This window comes from Convolutriloba macropyga, chromosome 2 (assembly GCF_964194025.1).
Source record: "Convolutriloba macropyga chromosome 2, txConMacr16.3, whole genome shotgun sequence".
In the NCBI taxonomy this organism is placed as follows: Eukaryota; Metazoa; Xenacoelomorpha; order Acoela; family Convolutidae; genus Convolutriloba; species Convolutriloba macropyga.
Genome location: NC_134469.1, coordinates 54,849,045 through 54,863,533, shown reverse-complemented (window position 1 = coordinate 54,863,533; position 14,489 = coordinate 54,849,045). Strand labels below are relative to the sequence as shown.

Below are 14,489 nucleotides of genomic sequence, written 5' to 3'. Positions count from 1 at the left end.
AAAATAACTTCATCAAAACAACTAGTACTTACAAAAACCACTTATTTGAATTTTGAAAACATACTTTAGGCTAAAATTATGAAAAAAAAGCTCTGAAAACAACTTTTACTGAAAAACTGGAAAAAGTTACTAATTTTTTTAATATTTCAAAATCATATAAATCCAAAGACAAATTCCCTTCAGCAAACAGGGTATCCAGATGCTCTCAAAACAATAGGCAAGTCATAATAGTCAAAGAAACTTAGCTAAAAACAGAAAAAAAAGAGAAAAACTGTAAAAAATTAAGAAAAATAGTTCCAATTTTCGCCATTTTTTTGTCATATTTCTCCACAAAAAAAAAACGATTCTTACCCACAAAACTGTAACAAATTGTTATCATAAAATTGCTCAAGTAGAAGGGGTTTCTTCAATACAAATTTGAGCCAAACAAAATAATCGTCAAAAAAACGCAAAAATTAGCCCGAAAATCAGCAAAATACATTAAAAACCTCCGAATTATCATAAAATTCATATTAATTTCCAGAAACCTTCAAACCACTACCAAACCAGCCTAAAATTAAAACAAAATCATAACCGAACCTCTTATCCAAAAAAATGAAAAAACTGCTTTAAATTGCCGCACGTGAACAAAAAAATCTCGCTCGCTTAGAGAAAATTTTTTCACAGATCAATTTTTCGCTCTCTCAAAAACAGCGGTATGAACAAAAACCACTCTCTTTTCGCTCCGCTCTTCACTTTTGTTCAGCACCAAAATCACTCCAAATTTTTTCACGCGTTTCATTTCCCGCTTCAAAAATCACTCCAATAAAATTGATTTAAAAAAAGGACTTCTCCAATACTCCTCTTCGAGTCGTAAAAAAAGACAGCGCCCCAATACAATTCAAATTCTTTGAATTGTAAAAAAAACCAAGAGAAGGCCAATAATAGCCCCAGCTATCGCTGTGCGGCTATTAATAAAACCAACACTTGAATTACGATTGTGCATTTGACTATTAAAATAATAATAATTTTAGTATAAATAAACTCAATTTATTCATAGCATGATATTGATCTTATATGAAACAGCACAGAAAAGATATGTAAAAATGGAAATAGAACGTTCTTAACAATGAGAATCAAAAAGGAACTTTTTTCACACAATTGAAATTACAGTCAAAATGTTTTCAATTTATATAATTTGAAATTACGGTTCCTTTTTCCAGACAATCACTTGACCTTGCGAATCACAAGACGCCAGCATACTTTCATCGTAATTAAAACTAACATCAATCACAGGCGCCGAATGACCTTGCAGTTTATTAATGCAGGCTTTATTCGTCCTCTCAGCGTTGAAAAAATACACACTTCCATCTTCAGAACCCGTAACTACACAAGCACCCTGTCGGAATGACATAATAGGACAGAAACAACTTCTAATTCGCATGTTTGGTGATGCATGTGCGATTGGGAAAGTACGTCTTAGAAGTATTGCACTATTATTGGGCCCGACTATACGGAAAAGAAACAAAGCGTTGTCGGAACAGTTGACAAGCAATGAGGGTTCTCTCGCTTCTCGACTGATCCATTGTCGCATGGATATACACGTCACTGGGTTAGAACCCGATACTGAAAACCTTTTGCCCTTCGTTAGTCGATTGCCCTCAGCACTATAGAACAGTGAAGTTATATAACCTCGATCGTCACCAGCCCACAGGACTTGCCCGTCGTTGTCGAAACACAAACAGAGAACAGGGGCGCTTACTTTAGCGGCGGATCCTCTCGGTTTGATACCTGTTGAGCAGTTTGTCACCTCGACATGTCCTTTCGAACTTCCAGTCTGAAACACAAACTAATAACTACAGGGTATGTAACAAAAAAACAACTGTATACAATGCACTTAATCTGTTCAAGCAATTCCCTCATCATGCAGTCCCTGTTCTTTCACAATTATTCAAAGCCCCAACTAAATACGCAATTTATGAATATGATGATTGAAAAATTGAAAACTAAGGGACGAAATGTGCCCTGTGATGTTTATTAAACTGCTCTTAGCCAAGCTTCTGGTTTGTATGAAGACATATCAGCATAAACGCAAAACTAAAGGATGTCAGCAGTTACTGTATGGAGAACGCAGTTCAATTTGTTTTCATAGTCAAAGCCCACAAACGAAAACCCTTTGGAAATTTTCTGACCCACTTTGAAGAGAGACGGAACTATATCCGCAATTTTATCCGATTGACCTTTTATGGAGACGGACACGAGTTGCATAATTGAAATGCCCTGACAGGGTAGAATAATTGAGCAAAAGCGTTTTAGGTTTCCATAAAGAAATTTATGAAGAGAAGTATTGATGCTCTGCTTTCTTGGGACGATGATTTTATACCTTTTGAAGAGATACTATCTTATAGACAGATAGACTGTTAAAACTCAAAGGATCTCGTTAAAGTGCAGAAACCTGAGCTCTACTAGTCTAAGAAACTGACGACGCTGCAAATCTCGACTAATATAGCCATTTCCGTTGCTGCTTCCAAAATTTGTCTTTCCAATTAACACACAATGTAGCAGTTACACACCCGGCAGATTAGCGGAAAATAACGTCTATTCATTCCCAAAAACGAAACGATCCTTTCATAGTTGGACATACTCCTTTTTCTTAATTAGATGACACAGAGGTTCGTATCAATACCAATAATCATTAGAGATAGTAACTGAGGCCCATAATAACAAGTTCAAGTAGTCGACACATAAAAATTGGGATTTCAAGGGTTTATACCGTTTCAAATTTTATTTTCGATTCTAGCTTGGTTGATTTTATACTTAAACGAGCAACTGCTGCTTAAAAGCACTTTGAGCAGCTGTGAACTAAAGTATAGCAAAAGAAATTTTTGTTGGACAAAAAAATATAACACGTAAGACATGAACTATTAAAGAATCGCTGTTGAGGAAACAAAAAATTTGATCTGAAAAAGAAAGAAAATGATGCGGAATAGCATTTACATAATCGATGCAAAATTCTTAAAAAAAAAACAGAAAACTAGAAGTTAAATAAAAATGACAATCGAGAAAGCGCTTTTCGTTCAACCACCGTTTTCTCAGTCTGCTTTAAAATATTTTTCAAAAATTCACTTCGCAAAAATACTGCTTTTCTTTCTGCACTACCTGATTCGGGGTGACCAAAATCACTCCTCTAATTTGAATTCAAAAACACTTATAAAATGTTTGATTAGATCTTTGAAGAAACTAAACCGGATGACTTTGCAATCAAATCAAAGTAAAGCTTCAATTCCGTCCATCCCAACACAACTGATCTAATGAAACCATTTGCATCATTGCATCATTCAATTTGAAACAACAAATGGAGGAAACAAACAAAAACATTCCTGAAAATTGTTTGCAGTTGCTATTAAAAAACATTTTTTTTCAATAGAACGTGCGGCACAATTAGTTTAACAATGACTACAACATAACGTTAAAAATGGACGTAAACATCCAGTGTACTGCGAGAAAAAGAACGAAAAATCGAGAACATAGCCGGCAGATTGCCGGAAAATAGCCGCGATAGACGCTTGTGACCTTCCATGAATTGAAACATCTAAAGAAATAAGATAGACAGATCGACCAGCAGTCCTTTAAAAGACCACTAGACTTTTTAGGTTAGATTCGGACTGTCAATGTTATGACATATACGGTCTATAAAGAGAGCTTTTTCGAAACTGATATTCGAAATCAAAAACTCAAGACTAGTATTCTACAATTAGGGCATATAGGTTTGCAACTACTTAGATGCACACTGTTGATTTATAATAAAATGTTCATAAAATTTAAAGTTTCATAAGTAGTTCAGAAGTCATTTTTTTGAGTGAGGTAAGTCACGCAATTGACCTAAAAGCAGAAATGACGTCACGCACACAAACTTTAATTGCAGGGCAATAGAAGTCACTGAAGTCAATTCCAAGAAGTCAATTCCAAGAAGTCAGGTCGTAAGAATCATCGATGGACACGACGAAATAAAAAAACATAGCAGGACAAGTCCTGAAAAACAATTCAAAGAATTGAATGAAAAACTCAGAAGGACTCTACCTGACCAGCAGATCAATAGAACAATGCCAGCCAATGCACAAACAAAATCATATTGAAAAATTGCGACTCTGAAACAATCAAACAAACTAAACAAAAATATACTCATTGCTAACACTCTTGAAGCTTTATACCCAAGGCAAATTTTTTCACTTTAAAAATAACTACTCCAAAAATATGTTTTAAACCAATTTCTGTTTCTTAAATTGGTCCAGTATTATATCTGCAAGACCTGAAAAAAATTCATTGGTCCTTGAAGATCGATTAACTCGAAAATGACCAAAAAATTAAGAAAGGAAATCAATTGCAAAACATCAATTCTGTGTCTCTAGAGGCTATCCAGTCACCCGATTCCAAGCCTTAAATAGATCATTGGCTCAAAGTTCGATAGGCAGTATTTTTTTAGAAAAAATTTCAATTTTTTAAAAAAAAATTCATCCTATTAATTTGTTGCAATCCATTCGATTGCCCCATAGCAACTATTTCAAAACATACTGTCAAACCCTGTATGGGTTAACCTGGCATTGAGGCAAGAAAAACTTCATAAAATACAAATGTTTCAAAACAACTTGAAAAAAATTGCAAAATTTATCAAAAAACTTCTAAAAGCCAAAAAGTTAAATTGTTGAAAACATATTCATTGAAAAAAGAAACCACCCAGTAACTTTTTATCAAACGTGGAATAGATTTTCTCGCACTTGAGAATGGACAAATATCAACAATTGAGAAAAAATTTAGGAAACCTTAAAGAAATTGCAGATTTTATCAAAAAATGCTAAATTTCGAGATACTAAAATGTTAAAAACCAATCCATCGTTACTAGAAAAAAGCAGTGCCCTATTATCAAAGCTTACAGGAGATTGATTGGTCACTGAAGCTGGAAAAACTCAAAAAATGACGAAAATGTTCAAAAAAACATGAAAATGCAAGTTTTGTCAAAAAAATTGCAAAAATTTGTGATATTAAAAAGTTGAAACGTATTCCATGGCCACTTAAAACTTTTCAGTAGCTTATTATTTGACCTCTAATGACGTTTTCGGCTCCCTGGGATTCAAACAACTTGAATTATGAGATTAAATGACAAAAAAATATGAAAAAACGCAAGTTTTGTCAAAAAATTCTAAAATTCGTGAGAGCAAAAAGTTGAAAACCATTCCATTACCACTAGAAAATAAGCAGTAATCTATTATCAGAACCTTGAGGAGATTTCTTGACACCTAGCGCAGAAAAAACTGAAAAGAACTGAAAAAAAATTTAAAAAAATATACAAAAAATCTGAGAAAAAGGTTAAATTGTTGAAAACAAATCCAATGAAACTAAAATCATGAAGTAATTTTTTATCAGAATGTGGAACATGCCTTTTCGCACTTGAAAATGGACAAATATCAAAAACTGACAAAAATTTTAGGAAGTCTTAAAAAATAGCAGATTTTATCAAAAAAATGCTAAAATTCCAGACATTAAAACGTTAAAAACAGTTCCATTGTTACTAAAAACAGTGCAGTGCCCTTTTAACAAAGCTCGAAGGAGGTTGCCTGGTCCCTGTAGCTGGAAAAACTGAAATGAACATTTTCAAAAACCTGAAAAAATGCGAATTTTGTCAAAATTGCTAAAACTTGTGATATTCAAAAGTTGAAACCTATTCCATGGCAACTAAAAACTTTTCATAACTTATTATCCAACCCCTAAGAGGGTTTTCTGGTCCCTGGGACTGAAACAACTTGAATAATGACAATAAATGTCAAAAAACATGAAAATTACACGTTTTGTCAAAAATGCTAAAATTCATGAAGACGAAAAGTTGAAAACCATTCCATTACCATTAGAAGATATGCAGTAATCTATCATCAAACCCTTTATCAAACCCTAAGGAGGTTTCTTGATACCTAGGGCTTAAAAAACTCAAAAAATGACAAACATTGTCAAAAAACCTGAAAAAATTGCAAAAATTAGTATCATTTTGCGTGTTTGTGTTTGTAGAACCAAAACATATAGCTCATAAAAAGGTCATAACAAGCAATTGTGTCTTGCAAAAGGCCTTCATGAATTTTTAAAAACTTCAAACTAATAATAATCAAACAAAAAACTCAAAAAGATCACAAAAAACATGAAAAATTGCACCATTTTGAGCCCAAAAACTCCTAAAATGACCTTTTAACCTTAAATTAAGGCCATCCCAGCAGCTGCACCACTATTAGCACTTGAAGGACAACTAAAGCCCACATTGGGCATCTAATGAAACTTAATGCCCGCTGGGCTTTACCGGTTTATCCCGTTTTTAAAGATCAAAGTCATTGAAAAATGTGTGAACACATCTTAAAAAAAACACAGCGCACCAATACAATTCAAATTCTTTGAATTGTAAAAAACACGATGTCCCCAATAATAGCCGCTATCGCTTCGCGGCTATTAATAATCTAATCTTCAAAAAAAATATTGACAAAAAAAACAATATTAATTCCTTCAAAACTATGAGGTGAAGTTGAATGGGGACTGATGGTTAATAGAGGTAATAGGGGGGTCTGCTGTGGTTCTTCGGCTATGACAGGCTTAGGTAGGGGGATATGCAGGTTCTGGTTGGGTGAGGTTGTAGGAGGGGTTTTGTTTGAACAGGGAGAAGGCGCTGTTATGGGGAAAAATTCTCAAATTTTTTACATGGGTAAATATTAGTGGTTGCTAAATGAAATGCACTATTACCTCAGCTACTATTTACGTCCAATATTCAAAACCAGAAGTCGATGCGCAAAAAGTAGTCACAATTTAAGTGCTGAACAAACTTGCAAACACCAGCAAAAAATAGCCGAAAGAATGTGATAAAACTGATAAAAGATCTAAAAACATTTTCTCCGCAAGTTGAAACTTTGGAAAAAAGGTTCCATACAAACAGTTTTCAAAAATAATTGACTATCAACTGAAGAGTACAAAAATGATCGCTGGCTTGGAGCAATTTTTTGACAGCTACTTTTCTCAAACTCTCTCAGAAAGATGCATGAGTAGATAACCACTCTAAATTCTCTCGCGGGTTTGACTTTTTTTGGAGATTGACCCGAATACTGCTTTTCACGCTCGGCATTCGACTTCCTTCAAAACACATCGTCTGAAATAGACCGATTTAAAACATAACCGACTAACGTCGGAGAAATTGCGCAAATCTATTGCAGCCTGCTTCAGTCGGAGAGTAAGTAACTATATTCAAAAAGAGTGCTTCAGAGATATCATAGGAGGTTATTATATACCACTATAACCTCTAATAAAATTTTTAAAGTAAAAAAATGACACAAATTTGGGCGCTTTTCATTTGACTTTTATTAATGAACTACCGCCTGAGTTCAGCTGCCTTAAATTTTTAATGAGAGAGAACTTTACATCGCTCAAAATGCAAAAAGTCAAGGGCGCAAAAGTCACTCGTCGTCATCATCGTCACTTTTATCAATTACTTTTTTTGCATTAACAAAGTAAGATCAATGACCAAACATGCCGGAAAATTGCTTGAAAATGGCGGCCACTGACCGACGTTCGAATTTAGATATTTGGGAAAAGATTAGATTACTATGTTGAATTCAGCCTCCAAGTTGAAAACCAATAAGCTTAACACGATTACCATTCAGCAGGATACTCTAATGATAAAAAAATTGCACTAAGTCAAGTCGTTAAACATTAAGACTTGGAGCCCGGGCTTTATCCAAACATTTAATTTACCCCATGCAAAATTTCTGAATGCACTGATTGCTGAGTGAGGTAAGAAGGAAATTAAACGCCAAAGTCATAACATGTGGAAACATAGCCGGAAAAAGTCTTCGCTGACCCGCTTAACTCAACATTGGGCTTGACACAGAAAAAAAAACGAAGACAGAAATCGACAGAAATTTCGTAAATGCCATATTTCTTTTTATTTGCTGTGCGAATTCTGCATATGCGGTTAGAGTCTATAAACATACCCGGCAGATTGCCGGAAAATAGCCGCCGTTGATTCCAATAAGCATGATTGGGATTGAAACAATAGAAGATATCAAAAAAAATTTGTACAAAAACATTTTTTAAGTCCGATTCATTTTGATGGCATTTCGTAGTTGAACATACTTCTGTTTCTTAGAGAGAGGCTACAGGGGCTACTATCAATACCAATAAGCATAAAAGATGTTAATTAAGACTTATAGGAACGACGTTTAAATATCGGGCATCTAAAATTGGGCTTTATGGGTTTATCCCGTTTCTATTTCTGACTTCAACTTTTTATTCTGACTCTGTTCATTTTGAATTGCTTTCCCGAGCAACTGATGTTCAAATTAACTTTTAGCAGAGTGAGAGAAGAGAGAAACTAGCCTAGAGAAGTCAAAAAGATTTCACGCAAAATGCTGAAAAAGCGGCAAAATGATAAAGCGAAAAAAAGTTCGACGAAGTAAAAAACATAGCAGGACAAGTCCTGACGTACAATTCAAAGAATTTTCATTGATTGAACAGAAAAACTAGACCTAAAATGGACTATGAGTTAATTGAGAAAACCATTTTAAAAAAAATCAGAACAAAAAAATAAGAAATAAACAGAAAATCAAAGTCAAAATGCCGCATGTGAACAAAAAAACCACTAGTGAGAAATGAAAAATTAATTCAAACAAAAAGCTAGGCCTAGAATGAGCTGTGAATGGATTGGGAAAGCCATTTAGAAAAAAATCCGATCCAAAAAATCGAAAAAACAGTAAAAATCAGAGTGAAATTGCCGCATGTGAACAAAAAACCACTACCGAGAAACCGAATTTTTGTTCAAACAACGTTTTCTCACTCTACTTTAAAATTAGAGCGAAAAAATTCACGCCACAAAACCACTCGCTTTTTCGCTCCACTTCCTGTTTCGGCGTGACCAAAATCACTACTCCAATTTGACTTGAAAAAATCATGAAAATGTGTGAACAGATCTTAAAAAAAAAGACAGCGCCCCAATACAATTCAAATTCTTTGAATTGTAAAAAATTAGGAGCGCTATAATAGCCGGCTGAGAAGATGAGGGCGGCTATTAATCACACTTAATTCAGATTTCAAACTTAACGCCATTAAGCATTATATTAATGCGAGCTAGCAATCGCTTTAATGAAATTTTATAACCTAATTCACTATGCTTTATATGTTTATCCTGTTTTTTTTTATTTTGCTCTCGACTTTGAACTTATTCACTAAATTGAGTAATTCAATGCGTAAAAGAATTTGAACTCCATTCAGTTGAAACATTGAGTGAAGAAGTCAGAAGTAAAGCGTGAAAATCGTGACTCATGTTAAACGAAAAACGAGATCAAAAGGTAAGTGAAAGGTAAACAAAAAATGAAGTGAAAAAAAGGAGCGCCTAATTAAAAACGTTGAGAAGCTGACGGCGGCCATTGAAAAAAAGCAGAACTAAAAATTATAGCAGGACAATTCCTCATCTACTATTCAAAAACTTTCAGGAAGTGAAAACCCTTCCCTAAGAAAAGAGGTCAAGGTATTAAACATATACGAACAATAAAAACTTTCAGAAAATATTTTCAAAACAATTTTTTTCAAGTCAGAGAAAGCATGAGCTATGAACTCAAACAATTAATTCAAATGACCTCAAACTCATTAGACCACCAATGAGACCTTCCATTAATGAGATTGATTGATAAGACAAGATAGAACAAATACAAAACGCACTGCAAATCTCGATAATTTCAAAAAAAAATTGAAAAGAATTATTGTTCAAATGTCATGGAAAACACAAATAAAGAAATTATTTAGATTCAACTATGCCAGAATACCAAATAATTATGGGTGTCAGTAATGAGTGTAAGAGAACATAACCGACTAACGACGAGCGAATTGCTCTCTAACGACCGGCGAGCGGTTGGCTTCGTTAGTAGCTAGCCATGGTTAAGTGAGGCTAGCTTTAGCTGCTCAATTGAAGGAGCGTGAGGTTAGCGCAGCGTACAAGCCTAAGAGAGCAAGCTACTCGAGTGCAACAGGAAAAGGAGCTTTAAAGCCAAACATTTGAGAATAGAAACTTCGTATGAAAAACTATTTTATCTCTTTTCGTTGAATCTGATTTTTACTATTAATTTCAGATTAGAACCACTGATAGCTAGATCTGTCATAAATCGTAGGTGAAGGAGGGTGGACGGGTTGATTGAGATGGATAAACTAAGATTAAGAACCGCCCTTCACGCCATGAAATTTTCTCCTCAAAACAACTTTGGTGACATGCATTTAGAGCCTGGTGAGAAAAAACGAGTCAAATGTGAGAAAAAATGAGGCAAAAAGTCAAATGGGTCAGACCAAAAGCAGCTCAGGCGAAAAATAGCATGAACATAGCCAGCAGATTGCCGGAATAGCTGCGAAAGAAAAGACTTGCAAGCCATACAATAGAGATACATAGAAACAGATGTAAGTTGAAAAAATTATCGACGCCGCTCACAAACTTATGTATAAAACATTCAGCGATGAGTTAAAAAAACTTGTTAAAATTCATTGCGCAAAAACCTTTTGATTAGAAAACTTTATTACACATATGAGTTCCTTTGACTTTAATCTAATTCAAATTCAACTTAATTTTTGAAGTGCAAAAGTCATTTTATTGAGTGAGGTAAACAATTATGATCAAAATCTCATCACGCAAATGAGCTGAAAACTTTGGCTGAACAGAGTGAGAAATGACGTCACGCACGCAAATGCCGTTATTGAGAGGAAGAAGTCATTCAGAAAACTTGACCTTTTCAGCTTTGCTGTGTGAACAAATTAAAAACGAAAAAGAGCGTCAGACGACGAAAAAAAACACAGCAGGACAAAACCAATTCAAAGAATTTTCATTGACTAAACAAACAACTAGACCTAGAACGGACTCAGTGAAATGGGAAAACCATTTCTAAAAAAAATCAGGCAAAACAGAAAACCAATGTCAAAATGCCGCATGTGAACAAAAATCACTATCGAGAAAAGGAAATTTGGTTCAAACAAATAACTAGGGCTAGAATGAACTATGAATGGATTTTTCCCAATCAATGAATTGGGGAAAACCATTTCTAAAAAAAATCGATCCAAAAAATTTTTTAAAAAAACAGTAAAAATCAAAGTGAATTTGTCGCACGTGAACAAAAAAACCACTAGCGAGAAAGCGAATTTTTACTCAAACACCGTTTTCTCACTGTACTTTAAAATAAGAGTTAAAAAGTCCCACGACGCAGAAACCATTCGCTTTTTCGCTCCCATTTGACTTCAAAAATCATGAAAATGTGTGAACAGATCTTAAAAAAGACAGCGCCCCCAATACAATTCAAATTCAAGAAGACCGCAATATAAATCTGCTTAGCCTACAGCTTCGCAGCTATAAAACCACAGGACTAACATAACTGCTATAAACTTCGTTTGACAGCGAGTAAACACACCATACTAGAAAAAAAATAGCAATACAAGTCCCTGAACGACAGTTCAGAGAACTTGGGTTCGCTAAACAAAAACGAGTACTAGAAATGACCTGAAAATTTTTTCTTAAACAATACCACTACGGAAATACTTGCAAAACACATCTTAAAACTGTCTATGGAATATGTATACCAAAAGTATACCGTTTATGCTTCAACACATGTTTGGAATTAATACTTTTGATGACTTGACTCTGCCAGAAATTGTACAAAAAAGAAACACATAAATGATTGTTACGATTACCTAGTTCTTCCCTAAAATAAGGATATAATCAAAACGACACCTTATACTAACACATCTTTTACCAAAAAGAAATTTGTGGACTTATTTATAATGCACGGATAATGTCGCGTTGTTTGCTCTGTTTTTCTAATATTGCGCTATTGAAAGTCTATTCATCTCAAAATGCTTGCTGTCCACTTCATCACTTCTGCAAACTCAGCAGTCTAGCTACTATGCTATTTGACTTTCCCCTCAAGCAGCTCAGTTCAAACTCTAAGTGCCGCCCTTCATACCATGAATTTATGTCTCCTCAAAGCAGTTTCGGTGAATTGCATAGATAGATACTAGTAAGCCGTTAGGTTCTAAGAGATCTTAATGCCAACCGGGCGTTAGCTGTTTAATTCAAAAGCGTCCGACAAAAAATCAGTGAAGCGAAAAATGGCATAAAAAGACCGCAGGAGTAATATAATTGTTGCAAGCTACGTTTGAGAGATAATAATCTACATTTTTTTTTGAAAATTCCTTTTGTGTACTATTTGCTAGAATTCGGGAAAGTTCACGGTTGAGAGGGTCCAAAACATTAAGTGAGAACGCATATTACCAATAGTCTTTATTGATTATATTGTTATAGGTTCCATAACCTGTTTAACTGAAGAAAGCCAACAGAGCATCATGATCATACTTCTTCTACTACGATTGTTGAACCATCCCCCCTACAAGTGAAATTCATCTACTTCGACCGTCATTAGCATTTAAAACGTATAAATTGTGGGTCACCAGCAAACTCTTGCGACACTCGATCTAAGTCAATGACAAGTGATGACGAATTGACTAACTACTATGTAAAATTTACAATTTTTGAACTATTTCCTGTTTTGATTAGGCTGTTCCGATCCCGATATTAACGAGTGGAAAGCGCATTCTAAGTAGGTTCTTTTTCAGCGTCTTCGATTGCTTCCATTTTTTAAATTGGTTTAATGTCATTTCAACTTTTTTATTAGCTGGAAATAGTTTTTACAAAACGGTTTCATAAGACTATAGACAGCCAAAGTACTCATCAGTATGAAGTACTCCGCATTATGAAGTACTCACCGCAGCATAAAGTACTCATTAGCACTTGCTAAATGTTAGTCAAAAAGATGCGATGAAAATGTCACCTTTCTTTGACTCAAAGGTTTTGCGGACAACACTGATTTAAAAGGTGTCTAATTTTATATCAGCACTTAAAGCAATCCAGAAGTGTGTACACAATTGGACCTTTGGAGTGCTGTAGAAAATTTGTCTGATATAAATAGTTGCAACTGTGCCCTCCAAAATCTAACGAAACAAACATCTTCCGTGGAACAGAGAAGGCCTCCTATTATTGCATCTTAATAAACCTTCATTGAAAAAATGAATGCTGTACCACGATGCAACACACTATGAGGCTTCATTCATTGATTTTGATTTTCAGCTGACAATATCTCCCATTTTACTGACAACTTCAACCAAAGTTAGTACAGTAAATTAGGCGATTATAATGTAAGCGCTTAAAGCAATCCGACGTGAGAGACACTCGGACCTTTGGAGCGCTAACGACAAAATAAATTATTAATTTGTGATATTTTAAACCAATTCTGGCTCTGTACAAGAAGAAAAATTTCGACGACGTCCAACAGATTACTGTTATTTTCCACTGGGAGTGCACGCACTTTTAATGCCATAAGTTATTTTATGTGACTATTATAATAAATTATCAGAAATGATGCAGCAAGATAAAATTGGTGAAAATTTAAAGCCCAGCAACAGTTTTGTTTCAGGAACTGACCACAATCATGTTGTTATTCACAGGATGAAAAATGCCAGTCAGCACCGATACTCCAGATTGCATTCCGTGAATAGCCCGAACACAGACTCCGTTGGAAGAGTTGAAGAGCCTCGCATACCCATCCTCACTGCAAGACATGATGAGGTCATTCGAGTAGCTCCAGCAGAATCCCGTAACACCCTTTGGATGTTTGAGGACGAAACGAGTCTCCGGTTCAGGCAACACACAATGCACTGCCAATGAACCATCCAGTGAACTACTCGCCAACTTAGTTAGATCATCGTGGGCGAACTGTACTGACGTCACTAAAACAACCCAACAGTTTGAGGCCAACCCAGAAGTTATAACGCGATGCCTGTAACCCCCCCCCCCCCAACTAATTACAAGCTTTAAAGTTCTCACATTTTTCGCGTTGATGGTGGAATTAAGAATCAACATCGTTAGTGTAGGTTTTGTGAACGGTAATATTTCAACGGACCATTTGATGTATGTTATCCCAAGTAAATGTTCTAATACACAGAGAGTATTTAGAACATTAACAGTATCTAAAATGCAATTCTAAGTAAACGCCCCACCTACCGACATTTTTATGCACATCGAATATATGATACACGCCACAGAATGCATAATTCTCAGCGAGAGAAGTGCTTCCGGTCATTGCCCTGGTAGCCTCAGCAGCCCACGTGGGCACTAGTCCATTGGGAGTCAAATAGTCATTATTGGTTGAAGCCGCGTGCTGGCGGAGGGAACTTTGCGACGAATATCTCAAATGAGTTCCCGAAAGTGGCGAAGTGACACTCTGAAACAACGAAACTTCACATATTGGTCAAACAGCATTACCAAAAAATTGCTCCAAAACGATGCTGGCTTTATTTCTAAGAAGTCTATCAATTGTTGACACGAAAAGGTTCCACATCAGATTGGTTTGAATCTCCGAAATTTTCCGTTTCTTGACCACAGAAAGTGCACGATCAAAAAATGA

The 14,489-nt window shown here is 35.2% G+C and overlaps 1 protein-coding gene across 3 annotated transcripts in view; it reads right to left on the bottom strand.

The window, feature by feature from the left end:
- Positions 1-954: 954 nt before the first annotated feature.
- The window catches only part of LOC142334506 (WD repeat-containing protein 13-like), a 224,384-nt gene continuing 210,849 nt past the window's right edge, over positions 955-14,489 (bottom strand). For all 3 annotated transcript variants that reach the window (XM_075382596.1, XM_075382597.1, XM_075382598.1), the window contains 3 exons: positions 14,087-14,306; positions 13,508-13,812; positions 955-1,816 (listed from right to left, as the gene is read on the bottom strand). In XM_075382596.1, coding sequence (XP_075238711.1) covers positions 1,184-1,816; positions 13,508-13,812; positions 14,087-14,306 — 1,158 coding nt within the window. In that variant the 3' untranslated portion in view covers positions 955-1,183. The remainder of the gene's footprint in view (positions 1,817-13,507; positions 13,813-14,086; positions 14,307-14,489) is intronic.